This window comes from Aquarana catesbeiana, linkage group LG06, assembly GCF_042186555.1.
Source record: "Aquarana catesbeiana isolate 2022-GZ linkage group LG06, ASM4218655v1, whole genome shotgun sequence".
Taxonomy (NCBI): Eukaryota; Metazoa; Chordata; class Amphibia; order Anura; family Ranidae; genus Aquarana; species Aquarana catesbeiana.
Window position 1 is genome coordinate 350117966 of NC_133329.1, and position 23523 is coordinate 350141488.

Genomic DNA, 23523 nt, shown 5'->3' on the forward strand with positions numbered 1-23523 from the left:
TGGAACCATTGGCATTAATACAGCGATCAGTGCAATTAAAAATGCATTGATTACTGTAAAAAGGGGTACTATAAGAAGGGGTTAACTGTTTTTTCCCTGGGAGGTGATTCTAACTGAAGGGGTAGGGGACTAACTACAGAATTCTTAGGTTGCTAAGAATTCGCATTAAGGAGCATGTCCAAAATATCCAGAATGGCTTTGACAAACATAGTGTCTCCAGGCACTTTGCTAAATATCATAATAAAAATCCCAGCCATTTGAATTTCTGGGGCATTGTACCCTATACCAGACCATGGCGTGGGGGACATAAAGTGAGGATTCTAAGCCAACTTGAGTCCAAATGGATATTTTCTATGGACACTCTTGCGCCCAAAGGGCTCAATATTGAGTTCGATCTAAACTGCTTTCTCAGTGACTTTTAGTCTAGTTCTTATTCTATTCTTTACACCATTTTCAATATTCACATATTCTATATATTTACACACCTAGTTTGTTCATCTCTGGGCAATTCAGCCCTATGGGTCGTGTATTTACAGTATCATTCATTTGTTTTCACTTCACTCACTGCTGTATAGATACCTATTGTTTTCATGCATTCATTTATTTATACATCTTCATACCCTTTTAGTTGATTTGTGTAGTCTCCTGAGCTCCTCTTTTTCATTTTTTGACCTCCCTATCCCCCCCCCCCCTTCTCGTTTCGTGGACTATGTTCAGTTCACTGTTCCTTTTCCTCTCTCCCCCTTTATATATATATATATATATATATATATATATATATATATAATATTTTCCTTATCTATATCATATAATTTTTTTATATATATTTTATACATTTTTATATTTTTATAGTGAATTCCAATTTTTTATCATTTATGCTAGTCGGTGCATTACTATCCTTAATATATAAGGTGACGTTCCCCATTTGTGGGTCTTATCACTGTTTAGTGATTGCCTTTGCTGTGCTTCTCATCCTTGCTCCACATGGACCATACTATTGGCAATCTTCTTTTTCCATACTGTCTGTCTATGTGTGAGTCCACAGCAAAATGGCCGACGGACCTGTGTAATACCGTAGCCTTCCACTATATTGTTTGACTTCTGGAAAATGGCCGCCAGTCATCCATCATGCGCAGACTATTTATAGACACTCACCCTTACCCTGTGTTATCCTCTGATGAAGTCACGTGACGTGACGATACGCGTCAGGATTGGAGCACGGGACACTGTCACATCGCAACGGCAGGAGACGAGCTCGGCGCTCGTGGATGTTATGTGCCGCAGTCTGCTTTTAAATGTGAGTCTGCTTTACTGTTTTAAATAAAATTAGTCTACCATACGGGATTATGCTATGTATACTATTTCTTTATACCCAATATGCACCTACCCAACTGACGAGCATTGCGGAGCCGGGACCAACTGAGGACATCTACTGAGGCATACGAACTCGGCGTTCGTGGATTGATGCCCACACACACTTTAAGCAAGTGAGTGCATCCTTTCCTTTTGGTCCGTCCCCTCTGGCCGTCACGGTGTTATATTTGATATACTGCTTATGTCATTTTTTTATTCTATATACCCATCATTGGAACCATTTGAAACACTGGATGGGATATCCATGTCTGCCTTTGGTCTGTAACTAAGCACATGCAGTAAGGTGAGCTGCTTGAAGACACAGAGGTGTTCACACTGAAGATTTGTATGCTGTTTGGTGGCGGGATTGCTATTCATTCACTTATATGGACTCACTGCATCCAGCTTTCATATTTACGTTAGTCAATTTGTGCTAGTTTGGAGACTAGACCACTTGGACGTTTTGTTGAGTGTTTTCACCTAAGTTTGTTCAACTCCATTGTATTGTATATTTATTTTTTGAGATATTTACTATATGCTACACAGTCGCTACATTGATTATACACTTTACTACACTCGATTTTATCATTTTGTATATTATTACCTCCTTTTTTAGTGTATTTGTGGCCCCTTTTTGGAGCTGTTTTCACCTCTCCATCACATTCACTTTTTATTTAGTCCCTCCCACATTCCACTTCCCTTTTCCTTATCACAGCGCGACTACCATTCTTCTGTTTGTACAGCTAACAGGAACACACCATCTGTCACTCCTGTCAGAATAGAACAGGGAAGTGTGTGTTTACACACACTCGTCCCTCTTCTGTGTCTCCTGCTCACGATCGCTCCTGGCCGGCGGTCATCACGACCGTCGGCCTTGAGCATCGGCACCCCCCACGCGCCTGCTATCCGGGCCCCGAGAGCCAACGTACAGCTACATGATTTCACGCAGGGGAGCCAACCTGCCGCAGTATAACTGCAGAGGCTGGTCCGGAAGCGGTTAAAGCTTCCAGTTTGTTATTCTAATGCAATCAGCCTTACAGAATGATTTCCAGCCTTGTCCTCGTCAACACTGACACCTGTGTTAACCAGAGAATCACTGACACTGACATTGCAATTCGTCTGATTACTCCTTATAACAGTATATGCAAATTGCCATCATTAAAGCTGAGGCAGCAAACCTTGTGAAAATTAATATTTGTGTAATTCGCAATACTTTTGGCCAGGGCTGTAGCAGCTGGAGGAAAGCACCTTATACTGTAGCTGGGGACATGCTATCAGACACTGCTGGGCATGCCTCTGGAAGCAAAAAAATTAGTACATCTTCTATTGGAAAGGTAAGTACTTCTTCTGTTATAGGATGCTGCCGATTGTATCATAGGGTTGCTTTACAAGTGATGAATGGACAAGTGATTATTTTCTGCACTGTGCTTAAGTCAATGACACTTGTAATTGCGGTATACTCCAAACATTTTTTCTGCTCCATCATTTTGGCAGTTTTAAAAATGTGGACAATGTAAAAATAAAAACCTAAAAAATGTAAACATTGGATTTAAAATGCTTTACCATGCATTCTTCTAAAGTGCAAGGTCTGTTTATTATATACACCTCCCTCCCCCATCTAAAATTGTTGCATTATAGCTGTAAAAAATAATATACTTATAGATAAAGTGAAAAATATACTTACCTTATACTTGGCTTCCGCTTTGGAAACAGTGATGGCATAATCCTCCAGGTGAGATCCTGGGAATGCTGGGTATCCAAAATCTCAGGACCCTACACCCCAATGCCAGGTGTAAGGTAAGTATATTTTCTAACTATTCTCTATAGGTCTTTTTATTTTACAGGTAGAAGCTTTTTTGGTGTTGGGCGGGAGGAGGCGGTATGTAATTATCAGACCCTGCATTGTAGTGGAAGGTCCATTTTAATGTGTATCTCTATACAACACTTTTGCTTGCTTTGGATTAAGTAGGGAATGTTTAAAACCCTTGTCCTTTTTTCCTCTTTTCCTTCACTTCCTGATACAGAAACACGGCAGAAAGTGAAAAGAAACCTCTCCAAAGTGAGGGAAAAGTCCTTTATTAAAGTTATTACTAGGACAAGTGCCTGCATTGGAAGATCTAAGATCACCTAGTTGAATCTTTACAATTAGCAGGGGAGGACTGGGCTGGGGGTCCACTACATTGCCAGTATATTGGGTTGGTGACTCTGAGTGCCAGATATTTTACCCTTCATGCATTATTTAGAATGAAACCCACAGTGATACATGCTGAAAATTGTAGAGAAGAATCTCAGAAACCTTCAGGGCCCCGGTGCAAGAATCCATGAAAGGCCCCCCTGACCTCCCTCTTCCCTCCGACCCCAGGGCCCTTCCCATTGATCCTGGGATCCTTTACCCCTATTGCAGAACCCTTAATTACAATCCCGCGTGCCTCCTTCCTGTCATCTTGAGTAGGGTTGCTACCATTTCGTCAAGCCAAACCCAAACACTTTAGCGGCGTACAGCAATTTTTTAAAAATCCCCTTTGCATTCCCTCTTTACATCTGAATCCACAGGGTTCCCAAAGCCCCCCTCTTACATCAGAGTTCCCAGCACTCCTCTTTAATTAGGGGTCCCAAAGCACCCCATCCCCAGAGTGGCCCTTAGATCAGAGTCACCAGAGTGGCCTTTAGATCAGAGTCCCCATAGTGGCCTTTAGATCAGAGTCCCCAGAGTGGCCCTTAGATCAGAGTCCCCAGAGTGGCCCTTAGATCAGAGTCCCCAGAGTGGCCCTTAGATCAGAGTCCCCAGAGTGGCCCTTAGATCAGAGTCCCCAGAGTGGCCCTTAGATCAGAGTCCCCAGAGTGGCCCTTAGATCAGAGTCCCCAGAGTGGCCCTTAGATCAGAGTCCCCAGAGTGGCCCTTAGATCAGAGTCCCCAGAGTGGCCCTTAGATCAGAGTCCCCAGAGTGGCCCTTAGATCAGAGTCCCCAGAGTGGCCCTTAGATCAGAGTCCCCAGAGTGGCCCTTAGATCAGAGTCCCCAGAGTGGCCCTTAGATCAGAGTCCCCAGAGTGGCCCTTACATCAGAGTGCCCAGAGTGGCCCTTACATCAGAGTCCCAAGAGTGGCCCTTGCATCAGAGTGGCTCTTACATCAGAGTCCCCAGCATTACCCATACATCAGAGTCCGCAGAGCGGCCCTTACATCAGAGTCTAAAGAGAGCCCCTCACAGCAGAGACCTTAGACCCCCTCTTACATCAGAGTCCAAATCAGTCCCTTACTTTGGAGTCCACAGAGACCCCCTTACATAATAGTCTGCAGAGGGCCCCTTACATCAGAGTCCACAGAGTGCCTCTTACATCAGAGTCTGCAGAGCCTCCCTTACATCAAAGTCCACAGAGCGCCCCTTACATCAGAGTCCACAGAATTTCCACTTATACTGTAGGGGGGATCTCTATGGACTTTGGAATGTAAAGGAGAACCCTGATTTAAGGAGAGGTCTGATGTAAGGGGGAATGCTATGGATTCTGGTATAAAGGGGAATTGTCATGGAAGGGAGTCTCTGCTCGCCAAAGCCCCACTTACTTCAGAGTTCACAGAGCACACCTTACATCTGGGTCCCTCTTAAATTAGTACTCACTGGGAGGCAGAAGAGAGAAGGGTGGGATGAGGGACACTTCACTCACAGTAGATGGATGGAGAGGCAGGGTGCACCTTTCCTTTTCTGGCTGCTGGGCTTCAAACTTTCTGCTTATACTTCCCCTTCTCTAAGTCGCACAACTGCCGGGAAGTGTCAGGGCAGACACAGGAGAAGAGGGTGGGAGGAGGAGAAGCTGATCAGCTCTCTCTCCACTCCTGTCCGTGCTGGCGGGGGGGGGGGTGTAACTGTCAGAGCTGGCTCTGGGCTGTAAGAGAGACACTCGCAGCTCAGAGCCCTGCAGGCACTGGGGAACTACAGTTGAGGCTCTTGCCCCCACCCCCACAGTGGAAGAACTCCAGGGCCCTGTTATAAGTGCGACCTTTGCAACCCTGGTAGTTCTGCCACTGATATAAGCTCAGCGTGTTAAAGGTAATAGCAGCCTAACTCCATCCAGGCCACGCCCCCTAACATGTTTCGCCCCATTTCCATAAATAAGCCCCGTGGGTGGGGTGAAACATGTCGGGGGAGTGGCATGGATGGAGTTAGGCTGAGGCTGCTATCACCTATTAAACCTGGGCTTGTGTGGTGTACTGTGATTGAGATTTTTACTTGTTCTGTGGATTACATGGAGTCAGGGTGGACTCCTAGCCTGACCTGCACCCCCAGTGGAACACACCAAATAAGGGGCATAGATGCTGGAGCAGAGACCCTAAAGTCAGTTTAGGTTCACATGATGAGCATTATAGAGTTATCAAATCCTCCTTAAAATCTGCGATCACAGCGCCTAGCAAAGGGAAATTGGTTTTGAGATATCCTGTGACTGAATGCCAAGAGCCACAAAGAAAGCTGATGCTGGAACTTTTTAAAAAGTATATGACAATAGACCATATTCTTTAGTAACACCCATATTTCACTATGCCTACCAATCAAGATACACCATGGGGCTGATTTACTAAAAGCAAATAGACTGTGCAATTTGCAAGTGCAGTTGCATGCATTTATCTAGTAAATATAAGGTGGTAAAATTTCACTTTATAAAGAATACCCAATCAGATACAAAGAAAATAAAAAAGCAATTTTGCATATGATTGGATGATGGAAATCAGCAGAGCTTACCGCATTTACTAAGCTTGGGGGAAACTGCACTTGCAAATGCACAGTCACAGGCTCACTTTGCATGGTACAATTTCCTTAGTTCTTAAAAATCTGTTCCTACGATGAAAGGACTAGCTGATTGTTCTTGTCCTCCAAGCCAAAGGCTACAAGTTCTTCAACCCTTTCACACTCTATCCCAAACTAAAGCTCTAGCTACCTGAGATACACTTTAAAATGGATTGACATACTTTAGAGCCTCTAATTTACATATTTTCCCCACCATACTTCCAAAATGAGTGTATCTTTTTTTTTCCTAGGACCCCAGACACCTACAATTCTTCTGTGATTTTCCTGAGAGTAATGTATATATGTTGCTGTCTGCAAAGAAAAGCTATGGGGCTCCTACAGATTTTGGATTCTGCCTCAAGGTACGATCATTGTTTTATCACTGTGATACTTAGCAATTTACAGCAGAAATTAATTGTGGAGCATGTATGGTAAACTGTAATCATGTCTTGGCTGTTTAAGTAGGAGTATTTTAGTGAATTTTATTTCAACAGGTATTTCCTGCAAGGCATGCATTAATCAAAATGTGCTGTGGCCTTCTAGCCTAACAAGACAGGAGGAACCAAAGAAATGAAACTACTGTGTGCAGAGACTGAAGAGAATAAGATCTGCTGGCTGACAGCAATTAGGTTATACAAGGTATACACACTCTTTTTATCTCTCTTATACATACTCTGTCTATCTTTTTATTTGGTAAGAATTATCCATTAAATTTAGTTTGAACACTGAAAGGGCTTTTTCACATGGCTTATTCTGGACACAGCAGGACCATCTATCTCTACCCACGTATTAGTCAAAAGGAAGAGGAAGACTGTTATATCTGAACTACAGGCAGCACAGTGGCTTAGTGGTTAGCACTTCTGCCTTTTAGCACTGGGGTTCCTGCTGTGAATCCTGGTTAGGACACTATCTGCATTAACTTCTTCCACGCTATAGCCGAAAGATGGCTACAGCGTGGGCCTTAATTGCCGGGAGGGTGCCCCTTACGATGTGATCAGCTGTCAGCCAATGACAGCTGATCACGTGATGTAAACAGAAGATCGGTAATCTGTATTTTTTTTTTCCTCACACTGTCAGCGTGAGGGAAAAAAAAGCTGGCTGCCGACTTCTGTCAGAGGGACATGGATCTCTCACACAGAAAGCCACGGCTGCCTCATCTGTGCCCACCAGTGCCACCTACCAGTGCCCACAGTGCCACCTACCTTTGCCCACCAGTGCCACTCATCAATGTCCACCAGTACTGCCAATCAATGCCCATCAGTGCCTCATCATCAGTGCCACCGATCAGTTCTGCCTATCAGTGTCACCTACCAGTGCCTACCAGTGGCCATCAGTGCCACCCATCGGTGCCAACCATCAGTGCCACCTCTCAGTGTCACCTATCAATGCCCATTAGTGCCACCTCATCAGTGCCTATCAGTGCCACCTATCAGTGCCCATCAGTGCTGCATTATCAGTGCCTATCATTGCAGTCTATCAGTGCCCATCAGTGCAGCCTATCAGTGCCCATCAGTGCCGCCTCATTAGCGCACATCAATGAAGGAGAAAAATTACCTGTTTTCAAAATTTTATAACAAACTATGAAACAGTTTTGTTTTTTTTTCAAATTTTTTTACATTTTTTCGTTTTTTTAGCAAAAAATAAAAAGCCCAGTAGTGATTAAATACCACCAAAAGAAAGCTCTATTTGTGGGGAAAAAAATGATAAAAATTTCATCTGGGTACCGCATTGCATGACTGCGCAATTGTCATTCAAATTGTGAAAGCTGAAAATTGATTTGGGCAGGAAGGGGGTTTGAGTGCCCAGTAAGCAAGGGGTTAAGTTTGCATGTTCTCCCTGTACTTGCATGGATTTCCCCCATATACTCTGGTTTCTCCCACACTCCAAAGACCCGCTGATGGGTTAACTGGCCCCTGTCCATATTAGCTCTAGTTTGTGTATATTTATAAAGGAGATAAGGACCTTAAAGGTACTATAAGTACCTTGAGGGTAGGGGCTAATGTGAATGTACAGAATGTAAAAGTGCTATATAAACTGGTGGCGCTACATAAATAAATACACAAAGAGATAAAAAAACACCAATAAACCCAGGTATGCATTTATTGCAGAAGAATTAAAGCCTACGTTTACCCAGAACCACCAAACAAATAAAAAATCAGCACAAGGGACATTACTTACTTTTAGTGAGATGTGTCACTTGCGCAGATATGTCTCCTTTCATTGAAATTACCCTCCTCTGATGCCCCCTCCCCCGCCACTGTAAGCTTCCAGTGCAGCTAAGGGGCTGTGACAGGCACCCATCAAGACTGCCCACTATGCCTGCCCTTTCTGTCCAGCTGCTCCATTTATAGAAGCCATTACTATAGCTCCCATGAATGAAAATGTATCTTTGAATGGAGGATACGCGGATGATTGAAAGGTCTGCCCCCTCCATTCATAGAGCCAGGGCCAGGTCACCCATCTGGTACAGACAGTGATTAGCGTTAGGAGAGGTTCCTGAAGAGAGGGGAAAGGATAGGGACCATCCTTCCTGGAGATCTCCCCGTTTGGGTATGGATGAGCCAGGCCGCATTCCACCCCTTAAGACATCTGAGACTTGCTCTGCTACACATTGCTGCTACCTTCTGTGAGTGTTCCTGGTCAGCTGCCTTCCTGACGGGCTTGTTGTGAATTATTGAACTCTGAGATTAATCAAAGTTCTGTTCTCCGCAACTGGACTCTGAGTGTTTACTGCTGCCGCACCACACTGCACCTCCCTGTACCCTGTAAAATAGCAATGAGGCTAGGGAAAGGAGTAGCAGCACAGGTGACCTGCATGTGTCCTGCTCATGTTCTTACAAGAACTTTGCTGATATGAGAAGAGAGCAGAGAGGTGACTGGACAGTGAAAGTGCAGTAACCGACTGATTATATCATATCATTATAGCTATAGAAAAGTCAGGTCACTAAGTTGGCTTTGCTATCTGCTATGGCTGATTAAATGGGCAGACATTTAAATAATTTGCTAGGTAAGCTGTCACATGTATGTTTATCTGTTTGCCTGGAGTTCAGCTTTAATTGGAAAAGTTTTACTTCTGACGTAGAAAACGTGCTCAGTCCCAGTGCTATAGAGCAAGGGTTTCGAAATGTTTCAAACAAAGGACCAGTTTACTGTCTTCAGACTTTAGGGGGCCAGATTGTGGTGGTAGAAAAAGCCCCGTGCCCAGCATCAGTGAGAATAAATATGGCTGCGGGGTTAGTGGTCAGCAGAAGGAGGAGTAATGCCCCATCATTGGTATTAGTGGGAGGGATAGTACACCATCATTGGTATCAGTGGAACAAATAGTGCCCCACGGGCCAGATAAAGGCTAGCAAAGGGTCACATCTGTCCTGCGGGCTGCAGTTTGGAGATCACTGCTATAGAGCAATGGCAGATGTCTGGCAGTCTGTTTTTGGGAGACATTTGCCAATCTATGGCGGACCAGTATTTTTGAATTTGTCAATAAGAATATAAAATCAAACTGAGGTATGTAGGCATGCCTAGGTATCTCCTCTTTCTGTTGATCAACTTACAAATCATGCACATCTCCTACAAGTCTTATTTAGCATTTCATTTTTATGTGGTAAAAAAGCCAGATTTTAAGTTGATGCAGTAGATGGAGTGATAAACAATCACCTGTTTTGTTTGAATGAGTGTGGAACAGAACTAAAAGATTTTTCATATATTTGGAGTTCTTTTCCTAAAAACATTGTTGTTCCCTGTATAATAAGGAGCAAAACATATTTCTAATGCTATGTCTATATTTATTTTCAGAATGGAAAACAGATTTATCAAAATTATTTAAGACCACAGCAAAAAATTGATGCAAGCAGTCAGAATCTTGCGGCTATGGTACATATTATTGTTTGAATATAATAATAGATGTAAAATGTTTCTATTTTTGATTTTTTACCAATCAGTCTTGGATAGAAACCAACAGGTTGAATTACCCATTGGCCTTTTATATCTGTCTCTGAGATTCTGGTGGTGATATCCTGATCCTCTTCCTCTTCATGGCCACAAGGGGATCATACAGTTTTTGATCATTGTAAACCCTTGCAGGCTGGAGACTTAATTGACAAAAAAAAAGCCTTGAGGTGGCACTGTAGCTTGAAGGTGGATGTGCCTATGTTTAATATTGTAATTGTCAGATTTTATTACAGTATAGAAAAGGGTAAACACATAAATACATGTATAAATATATATATATATATATATATATATATATATATATATATATATATATATATATATATATATATATATATATATATATATATATATATATCTATATATATATAAATATATCTATCTATATATATATATATATATATAGATATATCTATCTATCTATCTATCTATCTATCTATCTATCTATCTATCTATCTATCTATCTATCTATCTATCTATCTATCTATCTATCTATCTATCTATCTATATATATATATATAGATATAAAAAAGTATTTAGTCAGCCACCAATTGTGCAAGTTCTCCCACTTAAAAAGATGAGAGAGGCCTGTAATTGTCATCATAGGTATACCTCAACTATGAGAGACAAAATGTGGAAATCCAGACAATCAAATTGTCTGATTTTTGAAAGAATTTATTTGCAAATTATGGTGGAAAATAAGTATTTGGTCACCTACAAACAAGCAAGATTTCTGTCTCTCACAGACCTTTATCTTCTTCTTTAAGAGGCTCCTCTGTCCTCCACTCATTACCTGTATTAATGGCACCTGTTTGAACTTGTTATCAGTATAAAAGACACCTGTCCGCAACCTCAGTCACACTCCAAACTCCACTATGGTGAAGACCAAAGAGCTGTCGAAGGACACCAGAAACAAAATTGTAGACCTGCACCAGGCTGGGAAGACTGAATCTGCAATAGGCAAGCAGCTTGGTGTGAAGAAATCAACTGTGGGAGCAATAATTAAAAAATGGAAGACATACAAGACCACTGATAATCTCCCTCGATCTGGGGCTCCACGCAAGATCTCGCCCCGTGGGGTCAAAATGATCACAAGAATGGTGAGCAAAAATCCCAGAACCACACGAGGGGACCTAGTGAATGACCTGCAGAGAGCTTGGACCAACGTAACAAAGGCTACCATCAGTAACACACTATGCCGCCAGAGACTCAGATCCTGCAGTACCAGATGTGTCCCCCTGCTTAAGCCAGTACATGTCCGGGCCCGTCTGAGGTTTGCTAGAGAGCATTTGGTTGATCCAGAAGAGGATTGGGAGAATGTCATATGGTCAGATGAAACCAAAAGTAGAACTGTTTGGTAGAAACACAACTCGTCGTGTTTGGAGGAGAGATAATGCTGAATTGCAACCAAAGAACACCATACCTACTGTGAAGCATGGGGGTGGCAACATCATGCTTTGGGGCTGTTTCTCTGCAAAGGGAACAGGACGACTGATCCGTGTACATGAAAGAATGAATGGGGCCATGTATCGTGAGATTTTGAGTGCAAACCTCCTCCCATCAGCAAGGGCATTGAAGATGAAACGTGGCTGGGTCTTTCTGCATGACAATGATCCCAAACACACTGCCCGGGCAACAAAGGAGTGGCTTTGTAAGAAGCATTTCAAGGTCCTGGAGTGGCCTAGCCAGTCTCCAGATCTCAACCCCATAGAAAACCTTTGGAGGGAGTTGAAAGTCTGTGTTGCCCAGCGACAGACCCAAAACCTCACTGCTCTAGAGGAGATCTGCATGGAGGAATGGTCCAACATACCAGCAACAGTGTGTGACAACCTTGTGAAGACTTATGCCGCGTACACACGACCGGACTTTACGGCATACTTTGCCCGGCGGACTTTGACAGACTTTACGACGGACTTTCCGAATGAACGGACTTGCCTACACACGATCAACCAAAGTCAGACGGATTCGTACGTGATGATATATGACCGGACTAAAACAAGGAAGTTCATAGCCAGTAGCCAATAGCTGCCCTAGCGTCGGTTTTTGTCCATCGGACTAGCATATAGACGAGCGGACTTTTCGAACGGACTCGAGTCCGTCGGATAGATTTGAAACATAGGCAAAAAAAGGGGACTTTTGGCCATAGAGGGCCAGGGAATTTTAACGGTGCTTAATAGACAAAGTAGAGATTTGTAGGATAAAAGAATATATTTTATTTATGAATCCATTACTTTAAAAACAGACAAGACATTTATGTTTGTTTACAAAACAATTGTGATAAAAATATGATACAGTGCTTGATACCACTTTCTCAACATGTTTCGCTTTCTTAAGCTTCTTCAGGAAACATAATGTGGCATCTGATTAACTATAAAATGAAAAATAAACCATAAATGTATGAAAAAAATTATATAACTCATAATCATGTAGCATTAAACTAATATACAAGAATATATAGAAAAACTACTGTTTGGGGGTATGAATCAACATTCAAATATCAATATAGAGTGTATCCGCATAATTGCAGAACAAGATAATGATAAAGATATTTAATATTTATATAAAAAAAAAAAAAAAGGAGGGGGGGGGGGGCATTCATCCGTTTATCATACCCGATGTCCTTGAATCTGTAAATGTGTTATTTAGATATCGAAGTAGTACACCAATAAATTGTGCCCTTTTGCCCAGACCTCCTAATGAAGGCATGCAGGGAGGGGTAATAAAGGGTTTCAATAATATCAAGTAACTGAAAGTCTCTGTGATAAAGAGAAAAATATTAATTATATCAGATGTCTGGGCAAAAGGGCACAATTTATTGGTGTACTACTTCAATATCTAAATAACACATTTACAGATTCAAGGACATCGGGTAAGATAAACGGATAAATGCCCCCCCCCTCCTTTTTTTTTTTTTTTTTTATATAAGTATTAAATATCTTTATCATTATCTTGTTCTGCAATTATACGGATACACTCTATATTGATATTTGAATGTTGATTCATACCCCTAAACAGTAGTTTTTCTATATATTCTTGTATATTAGTTTAATGCTACATGATTATGTGTTATATAATTTTTTTCATACATTTATGATTTATTTTTCATTTTATAGTTAATCAGATGTCACATTATGTCTCCTGAAGAAGCTTAAGAAAGCGAAACATGTTGGGAAAGTGGTATCAAGCACTGTATCATATTTTTATCATATTTTTTTTAATTGTTTTGTAAACAAACATAAATGTCTTGTCTGTTTTTAAAGTAATGGATTCATAAATAAAATATATTCTTTTATCCTACAAATCTCTACTTTGTCTATTAAGCACCGTTAAAAGTCCCTGGCCCTCTATGGCCAAAAGTCCCCTTTTTAAATTACTGGGATGTGGTGCTTTGGTTTGATTCCTCCCCTCTCTTTTAGATTTGAAACATGTTTCAAATCTAAGTCCGTCAAACTTTTGAGAAAACAAAGTCCGCTGGAGCCCACACACGATCGAATTGTCCGTCGAAATCCGGTACGCCGGACCAAGTATGCCGTAAAGTCCGATCGTGTGTACTCGGCATTACAGAAAACGCTTGACCTCTGTCATTGCCAATAACAAAGTATTGAGATGATGACAAAATACTTATTTTCCACCATAATTTGCAAATAAATTCTTTCAAAAATCAGACAATGTGATTGTCTGGATTTGTTTCCACATTTTGTCTCTCATAGTTGAGGTATACCTATGATGACAATTACAGGCCTCTCTCATCTTTTTAAGTGGGAGAACTTGCACAATTGGTGGCTGACTAAATACTTTTTTGCCCCACTGTATATATAGATATATATATAGATATATATCTATATATATAAATATATACACACAGTATACAGTCACTCTAAAACAAACAAAAAAAACAAGAACATAAATTTTATTAAAGAAATAAACATTATATCTTTAAGAAGTGTAAATATATTTAAGTATGCAAATTACTGTTAATGGCAATGGTTATGGTTACCGCTGCTAAATTTGGCATGGGTATGTAGGCATTAAACACCTATGGTCATAAACTAGTTAAACCACAAAAGGTTCTTCTGGTTCTTCTTGCTGTGTTAAACTGCCAGTGAATCCTGCCAAGCAAGCAAGCCACTGAATTTATATAAAGTCTAGGTCTTAGAAGTAGTAACAGACAAATCTGCCCAGGTACAATTTGCCAAGGGTTTGGCGAATCTTGTTGAAAATTTGGTGAGCAAACTTAGAGGCAGGAGCCATTGAAGTCTATAGGGGCAAAACCTAATGCTAAGTTCTGTCAATATTGGAGGTAATGGGCAAACTACTGTCAAAAAATACATGATAAACTGCAAGCTGCACTGCAGTACATATACAAATGCCAGATTTTTTTTCTAAAAAAAAACCGTACAGCAAGGAATCTTTTCATGTGGCTTCAAGGGTAATATAAAAAAAATAGACAAACCTTTTATTAAATAACATGCTTGGGACATGCCTTAGCCCTTTCACTGCCTCTGATGTAATGTTTACATCGGTAGCAATGGGGGGGGGGTTTAAACTTCATAAGCCAGCTATAAGCTTTCAGTGAAAATGACCATACAGTGACCTTACAGCCGCTGGATCACCAACCCCTGGAACGGTTGCTCCTGTGCAAGCTCCCTGTCATGTTTTCCCAGCTTCACTATGCCACCTTAGGGAAGCTAGCGAGCTTCCATTTGCTGATGTCGCCTAGCTAGTAAGAACACAGAAGTGACACGCATTTGCTACTTCCGGTTCCTGCTGTCACTTGCCCTGGCCGCTGTGGTCAGGGAAGAAGCGAATGGAGCACAATCTGTGCTCCATTAGCTTCAGTGGAGGGCAGGGGAGACATCAGGGGCTCAATAGACCCCTGATGTCTCAGTTAACAGAACACTTTACAGTAAAATGCTATTAACCACTTGCCACCCAGGCCAATTCTGACATTTCTCTCCTACATGTAAAAATCATCATTTTTTGCTAGAAAATTACATAGAACCCCCAAACATTTTATATATATATATATATATATATATATATATATATATATATATATATATATATATATATATATATATATATATATATATATATATATATATATAGTGGGTCAAAAAAGTATTTAGCCAGCCACCAATTGTGAATTGTGTAAGTTCTCCCACTTAAAAAGATGAGAGAGGCCTGTAATTGTCATCATAGGTATACCTCCACTATGAGAGACAAAATGTGGAAACAAATCCAGACAATCACATTGTCTGATTTTTGAAAGAATGTATTTGCAAATTATGGTAGAAAATAAGTATTTTGTCAGTATCAAAAGTTCATCTCAATACCTTGTTATATATCCTTTGTTGGCAATGACAGAGGTCAAACGTTTTCTGTAAGTCTTCACAAGGTTGTCACACACTGTTGCTGGTATGTTGGACCATTCCTCAATGCAGATCTCCTCTAGAGCAGTGATGTTTTGGGGCTGTCGCTGAGCAACACGGACTTTCAACTTCCTCCAAAGGTTTTCTATGGGGTTGAAATCTGGAGACTGACTAGGCCACTCCAGGACCTTGAAATGCTTCTTACAAAGCCACTCCTTCATTGCCCGAGCGGTGTGTTTGGGATCATTGTCATGCTGAAAGACCCAGCCACGTTTCATCTTTAATGCCCTTGCTGATGGGAGGAGGTTTGCACTCAAAATCTCACGATACATGGCCCCATTCATTCTTACATGTACACGGATCAGTCATCCTGTTCCCTTTGCAGAGAAACAGCCCCAAAGCATGATGTTGCCACCCCCATGCTTCACAGTAGGTATGGTGTTCTTTGGTTGCAACTCTGCATTCTCTCTCCTCCAAACACGACAAGTTGTGTTTCTACCAAACAGTTCTACTTTGGTTTCTTCTGACCATATGACATTCTTCTAATCCTCTTCTGGACCATGCTCTCTAGAAATGCTCTCTAGCAAACCTCAGACGGGCCCGGACATGTACTGGCTTAAGCAGAGGGACACGTCTGGCACTGCAGGATCTGAGTCCCTGGCGGCGTAGTGTGTTAGTGATGGTAGCCTTTGTTATGTTGGTCCCAGCTCTCTGCAGGTCATTCACTAGGTTCCCCTGTGTGGTTCTGGGATTTTTGCTCACCATTCTTGTGATCATTTTGACCCCACGGAGTGAGATCTTGCGTGGAGCCCCAGATCGAGGGAGATTATCAGTGGTCTTGTATGTCTTCCATTTTTTAATTATTGCTCCCACAGTTGATTTCTTCACACCAAGCTGCTTGCCTATTGCAGATTCAGTCTTCCCAGCCTGGTGCAGGTCTACAATTTTGTTTCTGGTGTCCTTCGACAGCTCTTTGGTCTTCACCATAGTGGAGATTGGAGTGTGACTGTTTGAGGTTGTGGACAGGTGTATTTTATACTGATAACAAGTTCAAACGGGTGCCATTAATACAGGTAATGAGTGGAGGACAGAGGAGCCTCTTAAAGAAGAAGATACAGGTCTGTGAGAGCCAGAAATCTTGCTTGTTTGTAGGTGACCAAATACTTATTTTCCACCATAATTTGCAAATAAATTCTTTAACCACTTAAGGACCGCCTAACGCCGATTTACGTCGGCAAGGCGGCACGGGCAGGCAAAATCACGTACATGTACGTGATTTGCCTCCCGCGGGTGGGGGGTCCGATCGGACCCCCCCCCGGTGCCCGAGGCGGTCCCGTTTTGTCCCACGGCGATCGGAGGTGAGGGGGAGGCCATCCGTTCGTGGCCCCCCCCTCGCGATCGCCGCCGGCCAATCAGATTACTTCCTTTGCTGCTGTATGCTAAACAGCAGCAAAGGAAATGATGTCATCTCTCCTCGGCTCGGTATTCCGTTGCAGCGCCGAGGAGAGAAGACATCTATGTGAGTGCACCAACACTACACAACACAGTAGAACATGCCAGGCACACAAAACACCCCGATCCCCCCCCCGATCGCCCCCCGATACCCCCCCAATCACCCCCCCCCCTCCCTGTCACAAACTGACACCAGCAGTTTTTTTTTTTTTTTTTTTCTGATTACTGCATTGGTGTCAGTTTGTGACAGTTACAGTGTTGGGACAGTTAGTATTACCCCCCTTTAGGTCTAGGGTACCCCCCTAACCCCCCCTAATAAAGTTTTAACCCCTTGATCACCCCCTGTCACCAGTGTCACTAAGCGATCATTTTTCTGATCGCTGTATTAGTGTCGCTGGTGACGCTAGTTAGTGAGGTAAATATTTAGGTTCGCCGTCAGCGTTTTATAGCGACAGGGACCCCCATATACTACCTAATAAATGTTTTAACCCCTTGATTGCCCCCTAGTTAACCCTTTCACCACTGATCACCGTATAACTGTTACGGGTGACGCTGGTTAGTTTGTTTATTTTTTATAGTGTCAGGGCACCCGCCGTTTATTACCGAATAAAGGTTTAGCCCCCCGGTCGCCCGGCGGTGATATGCGTCGCCCCAGGCAGCGTCAGATTAGCGCCAGTACCGCTAACACCCACGCACGCAGCATACGCCTCCCTTAGTGGTATAGTATCTGTACAGATCAATATCTGATCCGATCAGATCTATACTAGCGTCCCCAGCAGTTTAGGGTTCCCAAAAACGCAGTGTTAGCGGGATCAGCCCAGATACCTGCTAGCACCTGCGTTTTGTCCCTCCGCCCGGCCCACCCAAGTGCAGTATCGATTGATCACTGTCACTTACAAAACACTAAACGCATAACTGCAGCGTTCGCAGAGTCAGGCCTGATCCCTGCGATCGCTAACATTTTTTTTGGTAGCATTTTGGTGAGCTGGCAAGCACCGTCCCCAGGCAGCGTCAGGTTAGCGCCAGTACCACTGACACCCACGCACGCAGCATACACCTCCCTTAGTGGTATAGTATCTGATCGGATCAATATCTGATCCGATCAGATCTATACTAGCGTCCCCAGCAGTTTAGGGTTCCCAAAAACGCAGTGTTAGCGGGATCAGCCCAGATACCTGCTAGCACCTGCGTTGTGCCCCTCCGCCCAGCCCAGCCCACCCAAGTGCAGTATCGATCGATCACTGTCACTTACAAGGCACTAAACGCATAACTGCAGCGTTCGCAGAGTCAGGCCTGATCCCTGCGATCGCTAACAGTTTTTTTGGTAGCATTTTGGTGAACTAGCAAGCACCGTCCCCAGGCAGCGTCAGGTTAGCGCCAGTACCACTAACACCCACGCACGCAGCATACGCCTCCTTTAGTGGTATAGTATCTGAACGGATCAACATCTGATCCGATCAGATCTATACTGGCGTCCCCAGCAGTTTAGGGTTCCCAAAAACGCAGTGTTAGCGGGATCAGCCCAGATACCTGCTAGCACCTGCGTTTTGCCCTCCGCCCGGCCCAGCCCAGCCCAGCCCACCCAAGTGCAGTATCGATCGATCACTGTCACTTACAAAACACTAAACGCATAACTGCAGCGTTTGCAGAGTCAGGCCTGATCCCTGCGATCGCTAACAGTTTTTTTGGAAGCTTTTTATTGAACTGGCAAGCACCAGCGGCCTAGTATACCCCGGTCGTAGTCAAACCAGCGCTGCAGTAACACTTGGTGACGTGGCGAGTCCCATAAGTGCAGTTCAAGCTGGTGAGGTGGCAAGCACAAGTAGTGTCCCGCTGCCACCAAAAAGACAAACACAGGCCCGTCATGCCCATAGTGCCCTTCCTGCTGCATTCGCCAATCCTAATTGGGAACACACCGCTTCTGCAGCGCCCGTACTTCCCCCATTCACATCCCCAACCAAATGCAGTCGGCTGCATGAGAGGCATTTTTATGTCCTCCTGAGTACCCCTACCCAACGAACCCCCCCAAAAAGATGTTGTGTCTGCAGCAAGCGCGGATATAGGCGTGACACCCGCTATTATTGTCCCTCCTGTCCTGACAATCCTGGTCTTTGCATTGGTGAATGTTTTGAACGCTACCATTTACTAGTTGAGTATTAGCGTAGGGTACAGCATTGCACAGACTAGGCACACTTTCACAGGGTCTCCCAAGATGCCATCGCATTTTGAGAGACCCGAGCCTGGAACCGGTTACAGTTATAAAAGTTAGTTACAAAAAAAGTGTAAAAAAAAAAAAATATATATAAAATAAAAAAAAATAGTTGTCGTTTTATTGTTCTCTCTCTCTATTCTCTCTCTCTATTGTTCTGCTCTTTTTTTACTGTATTCTATTCTGCAGTGTTTTATTGTTATTGTTATTGTTATTATGTTTTATCATGTTTGTTTTTCAGGTATGTAATTATTTATACTTTACTGTTTACTGTGCTTTATTGTTAACCATTTTTTTGTCTTCAGGTACACCATTCACGACTTTGAGTGGTTATACCAGAATGATACTTGCAGGTTTAGGTATCATCTTGGTATCATTCTTTTCAGCCAGCGGTCGGCTTTCATGTAAAAGCAATCCTAGCGGCTAATTAGCCTCTAGACTGCCTTTACAAGCCGTGGGAGGGAATGCCCCCCCCCCCACCATCTTCCGTGTTTTTCTCTGGCTCTCCTGTCTCAACAGGGAACCTGAGAATGCAGCCGGTGATTCAGCCAGCTGACCATAGAGCTGATCAGAGACAAGAGTGGCTCCAAACATCTCTATGGCCTAAGAAACCGGAAGCTACGAGCATTTTATGACTTAGATTTCGCCGGATGTAAATAGCGCCATTGGGAAATTGGGGAAGCATTTTATCACACCGATCTTGGTGTGGTCAGATGCTTTGAGGGCAGAGGAGAGATCTAGGGTCTAATAGACCCCAATTTTTTCAAAAAAGAGTACCTGTCACTACCTATTGCTATCATAGGGGATATTTACATTCCCCGAGATAACAATAAAAATGATTTAAAAAAAAAAAAATGAAAGGAACAGTTTAAAAATAAGATAAAAAAGCAAAAAAATAATAAAGAAAAAAAAAAAAAAAAAAAAAAGCACCCCTGTCGCCCCCTGCTCTTGCGCTAAGGCGAACACAAGCGGCGGTCTGTCGTCAAACGTAAACAGCAATTGCACCATGCATGTGAGGTATCGCCGCGAAGGTCAGATCGAGGGCAGTAATTTTTGCAGTAGACCTCCTCTGCAAATCTAAAGTGGTAACCTGTAAAGGCTTTTAAAGGCTTTTAAAAATGTATTTATTTTGTTGCCACTGCACGTTTGTGCGCAATTGTAAAGCATGTCATGTTTGGTATCCATGTACTCGGCCTAAGATCATCTTTTTTATTTCATCAAACATTTGGGCAATATAGTGTGTTTTAGTGCATTAAAATTTAAAAAAGTGTGTTTTTTCCCCAAAAAATGCGTTTGAAAAATCGCTGCGCAAATACTGTGTGAAAAAAAAAAATGAAACACCCACCATTTTAATCTGTAGGGCATTTGCTTTAAAAAAATATATAATGTTTGGGGGTTCAAAGTAATTTTCTTGCAAAAAAAAAAAACTTTTTCATGTAAAAAATAAGTGTCAGAAAGGGCTTTGTCTTCAAGTGGTTAGAAGAGTGGGTAATGTGTGACATAAGCTTTTAAATGTTGTGCATAAAATGCCAGGACAGTTCAAAACCCCCCCAAATGACCCCATTTTGGAAAGTAGACACCCCAAGCTATTTGCTGAGAGGCATGTCGAGTCCATGGAATATTTTATATTGCGACACAAGTTGCGGGAAAGAGACAAATTTTTTTTTTTTTTTTTGCACAAAGTTGTCACTAAATGATATATTGCTCAAACATGCCATGGGAATATGTGAAATTACACCCCAAAATACATTCTGCTGCTTCTCCTGAGTACGGGGATACCACATGTGTGAGACTTTTTGGGAGCCTAGCCGCGTACGGGACCCCGAAAACCAAGCACCGCCTTCAGGCTTTCTAAGGGCGTGAATTTTTGATTTCACTCTTCACTGCCTATCACAGTTTCGGAGGCCATGGAATGCCCAGGTGGCACAAACCCCCCCCAAATGACCCCATTTTGGAAAGTAGACACCCCAAGCTATTTGCTGAGAGGTATAGTGAGTATTTTGCAGACCTCACTTTTTGTCACAAAGTTTTGAAATTTGAAAAAAGAAAAAAAAAAAAAGTTTTTTCTTGTCTTTCTTCATTTTCAAAAACAAATGAGAGCTGCAAAATACTCACCATGCCTCTCAGCAAATAGCTTGGGGTGTCTACTTTCCAAAATGGGGTCATTTGGGGGGGTTTTGTGCCACCTGGGCATTCCATGGCCTCCGAAACGGTGATAGGCAGTGAAGAGTAAAATCAAAAATTCACGCCCTTAAAAACGCTGAAGGCGGTGATTGGTTTTCGGGGCCCCGTACGCGGCTAGGCTCCCAAAAAGTCCCACACATGTGGTATCCCCATACTCAGGAGAAGCAGCTAAATGTATTTTGGGGTGCAATTCCACATAGGCCCATGGCCTGTGTGAGCAATATATCATTTAGTGACAACTTTGTGGCAAAAAAAAAAAAAAAAAAAAAGTGTCACTTTACCGCAACTTGTGTCAAAATATAAAATATTCCATGGACTCAATATGCCTCTCAGCAAATAGCTTGGGGTGTCTACTTTCCAAAATGGGGTCATTTGGGGGGGGGGTTGTGCCACCTGGGCATTCCATGGCCTCCGAAACTGTGATAGGCAGTGAAGAGTGAAATCAAAAAGTTACACCCTTAGAAATCCTGAAGGCAGTGATTGGTTTTCGGGGTCCCATACGCGGCTAGGCTCCCAAAAAGTCCCACACATGTGGTATCCCCGTACTCAGGAGAAGTAGCTGAATATATTTTGGGGTGCAATTCCACATAGGCCCATGGCCTGTGTGAGCAATATATCATTTAGTGACAACTTTTTGTAAATATTTTTTTTTTTTTTTTGTCATTATTCAATCACTTGGGACAAAAAAAATAAATATTCAATGGGTTCAACATGCCTATCAGCAATTTCCTTGGGGTGTCTACTTTCCAAAATGGGGTCATTTGGGGGGGTTTTGTACTGCCCTGCCATTTTAGCACCTCAAGAAATGACATAGGCAGTCATAAACTAAAAGCTGTGTAAATTCCAGAAAATGTACCCTAGTTTGTAGACGCTATAACTTTTGCGCAAACCAATAAATATACGCTTATTGACATTTTTTTTACCAAAGACATGTGGCCGAATACATTTTGGCCTAAATGTATGACTAAAATTGAGTTTATTGGATTTTTTTTATAACAAAAAGTAGAAAATATCATTTTTTTTCAAAATTTTCGGTCTTTTTCCGTTTATAGCGCAAAAAATAAAAACTGCAGAGGTGATCAAATACCATCAAAAGAAAGCTCTATTTGTGGGAAGAAAAGGACGCAAATTTCGTTTGGGTACAGCATTGCATAACCGCGCAATTAGCAGTTAAAGCGACGCAGTGCCAAATTGGAAAAAGACCTTTGGTCCTTAGGCAGCATAATGGTCCGGGGCTCAAGTGGTTAAACATCAGACAATGTGATTGTCTGGATTTCCACATTTTGTCTCTCATAGTTAAGGTATACCAATGATGACAATTACGGGCCTCTATCATCTTTTTAAGTGGGAGAACTTGCATAATTGGTGGCTGACTAAATACTTTTTTGCCCCACTGTATACATATATATATATATATATATATATATATATATATATATATATATATATATATATATATATATATATATATATTTTAGCAAAGACCCTAGAGAATACAATGGCGGTTTTTGCAACTTTTTATCTTGCACGGCATTTGTGCAGCAATTTTTCGAGCGCGTTTTTTTTTGGGAAAGAAACAGTTTTGTGCTTTAAAAAACAACAAAACAGTAAAGTTAGCCCAATGTTTTTGCATATTGTGAAAGATGAAGTTACACCGAGAAAATAGATACCTAACATGTCACGCTTCAAGATTACACACGCTCGTGGAATGGCACCAAAGTTTGGTACGTATCCCCATAGGCGACACTTGAAATTTTTTTACTGGTTACATGTTTTGAGTTACAGAGGAGGTCTAGGGACAAAATGTTTGCTCTCGCTCCAATGTTCACGTTGATAACTTACGTGTATGGTTTGAACACTGTTTTCATATGTGGGCGGGACTTACATATGCGTTCACTTCTGTGTGCGAGCACACGGGGACAGGGGCGCTTTAAAACATTTTTTTTTTATTGTTAATTATACTTTCTTTTTTTTATTTTGACACTTTTTTGAAAAAAAAAAAATTTTGATCACTTTTATTCCTATTACAAGGAATGTAAACATCCCTTGTAATAGGAATATGACATGACAGGTCCTCTTTATAGTGAGATATGGGTTCAATAAGACCCCACATCTCACCACTAGGCTGGGAAGCCTGAAATAAAAAAAAAAAATAAACCGATCTCCGCTTCCCAGCCGAAGCATTTTTTTGAATGCAGAGGCCAGGCATGATGTCATAACATCGCGC

At 42.2% G+C, this 23523-nt stretch overlaps 1 protein-coding gene across 2 annotated transcripts in view; it reads left to right on the forward strand.

Moving 5' to 3' along the window:
• The window catches only part of GRB14 (growth factor receptor bound protein 14), a 113275-nt gene that overhangs the window by 70889 nt on the left and 18863 nt on the right, over window positions 1-23523 (forward strand). For both annotated transcript variants that reach the window (XM_073634027.1, XM_073634028.1), the window contains 3 exons: window positions 6383-6493; window positions 6675-6770; window positions 9924-10001. In XM_073634027.1, coding sequence (XP_073490128.1) covers window positions 6383-6493; window positions 6675-6770; window positions 9924-10001 — 285 coding nt within the window. The remainder of the gene's footprint in view (window positions 1-6382; window positions 6494-6674; window positions 6771-9923; window positions 10002-23523) is intronic.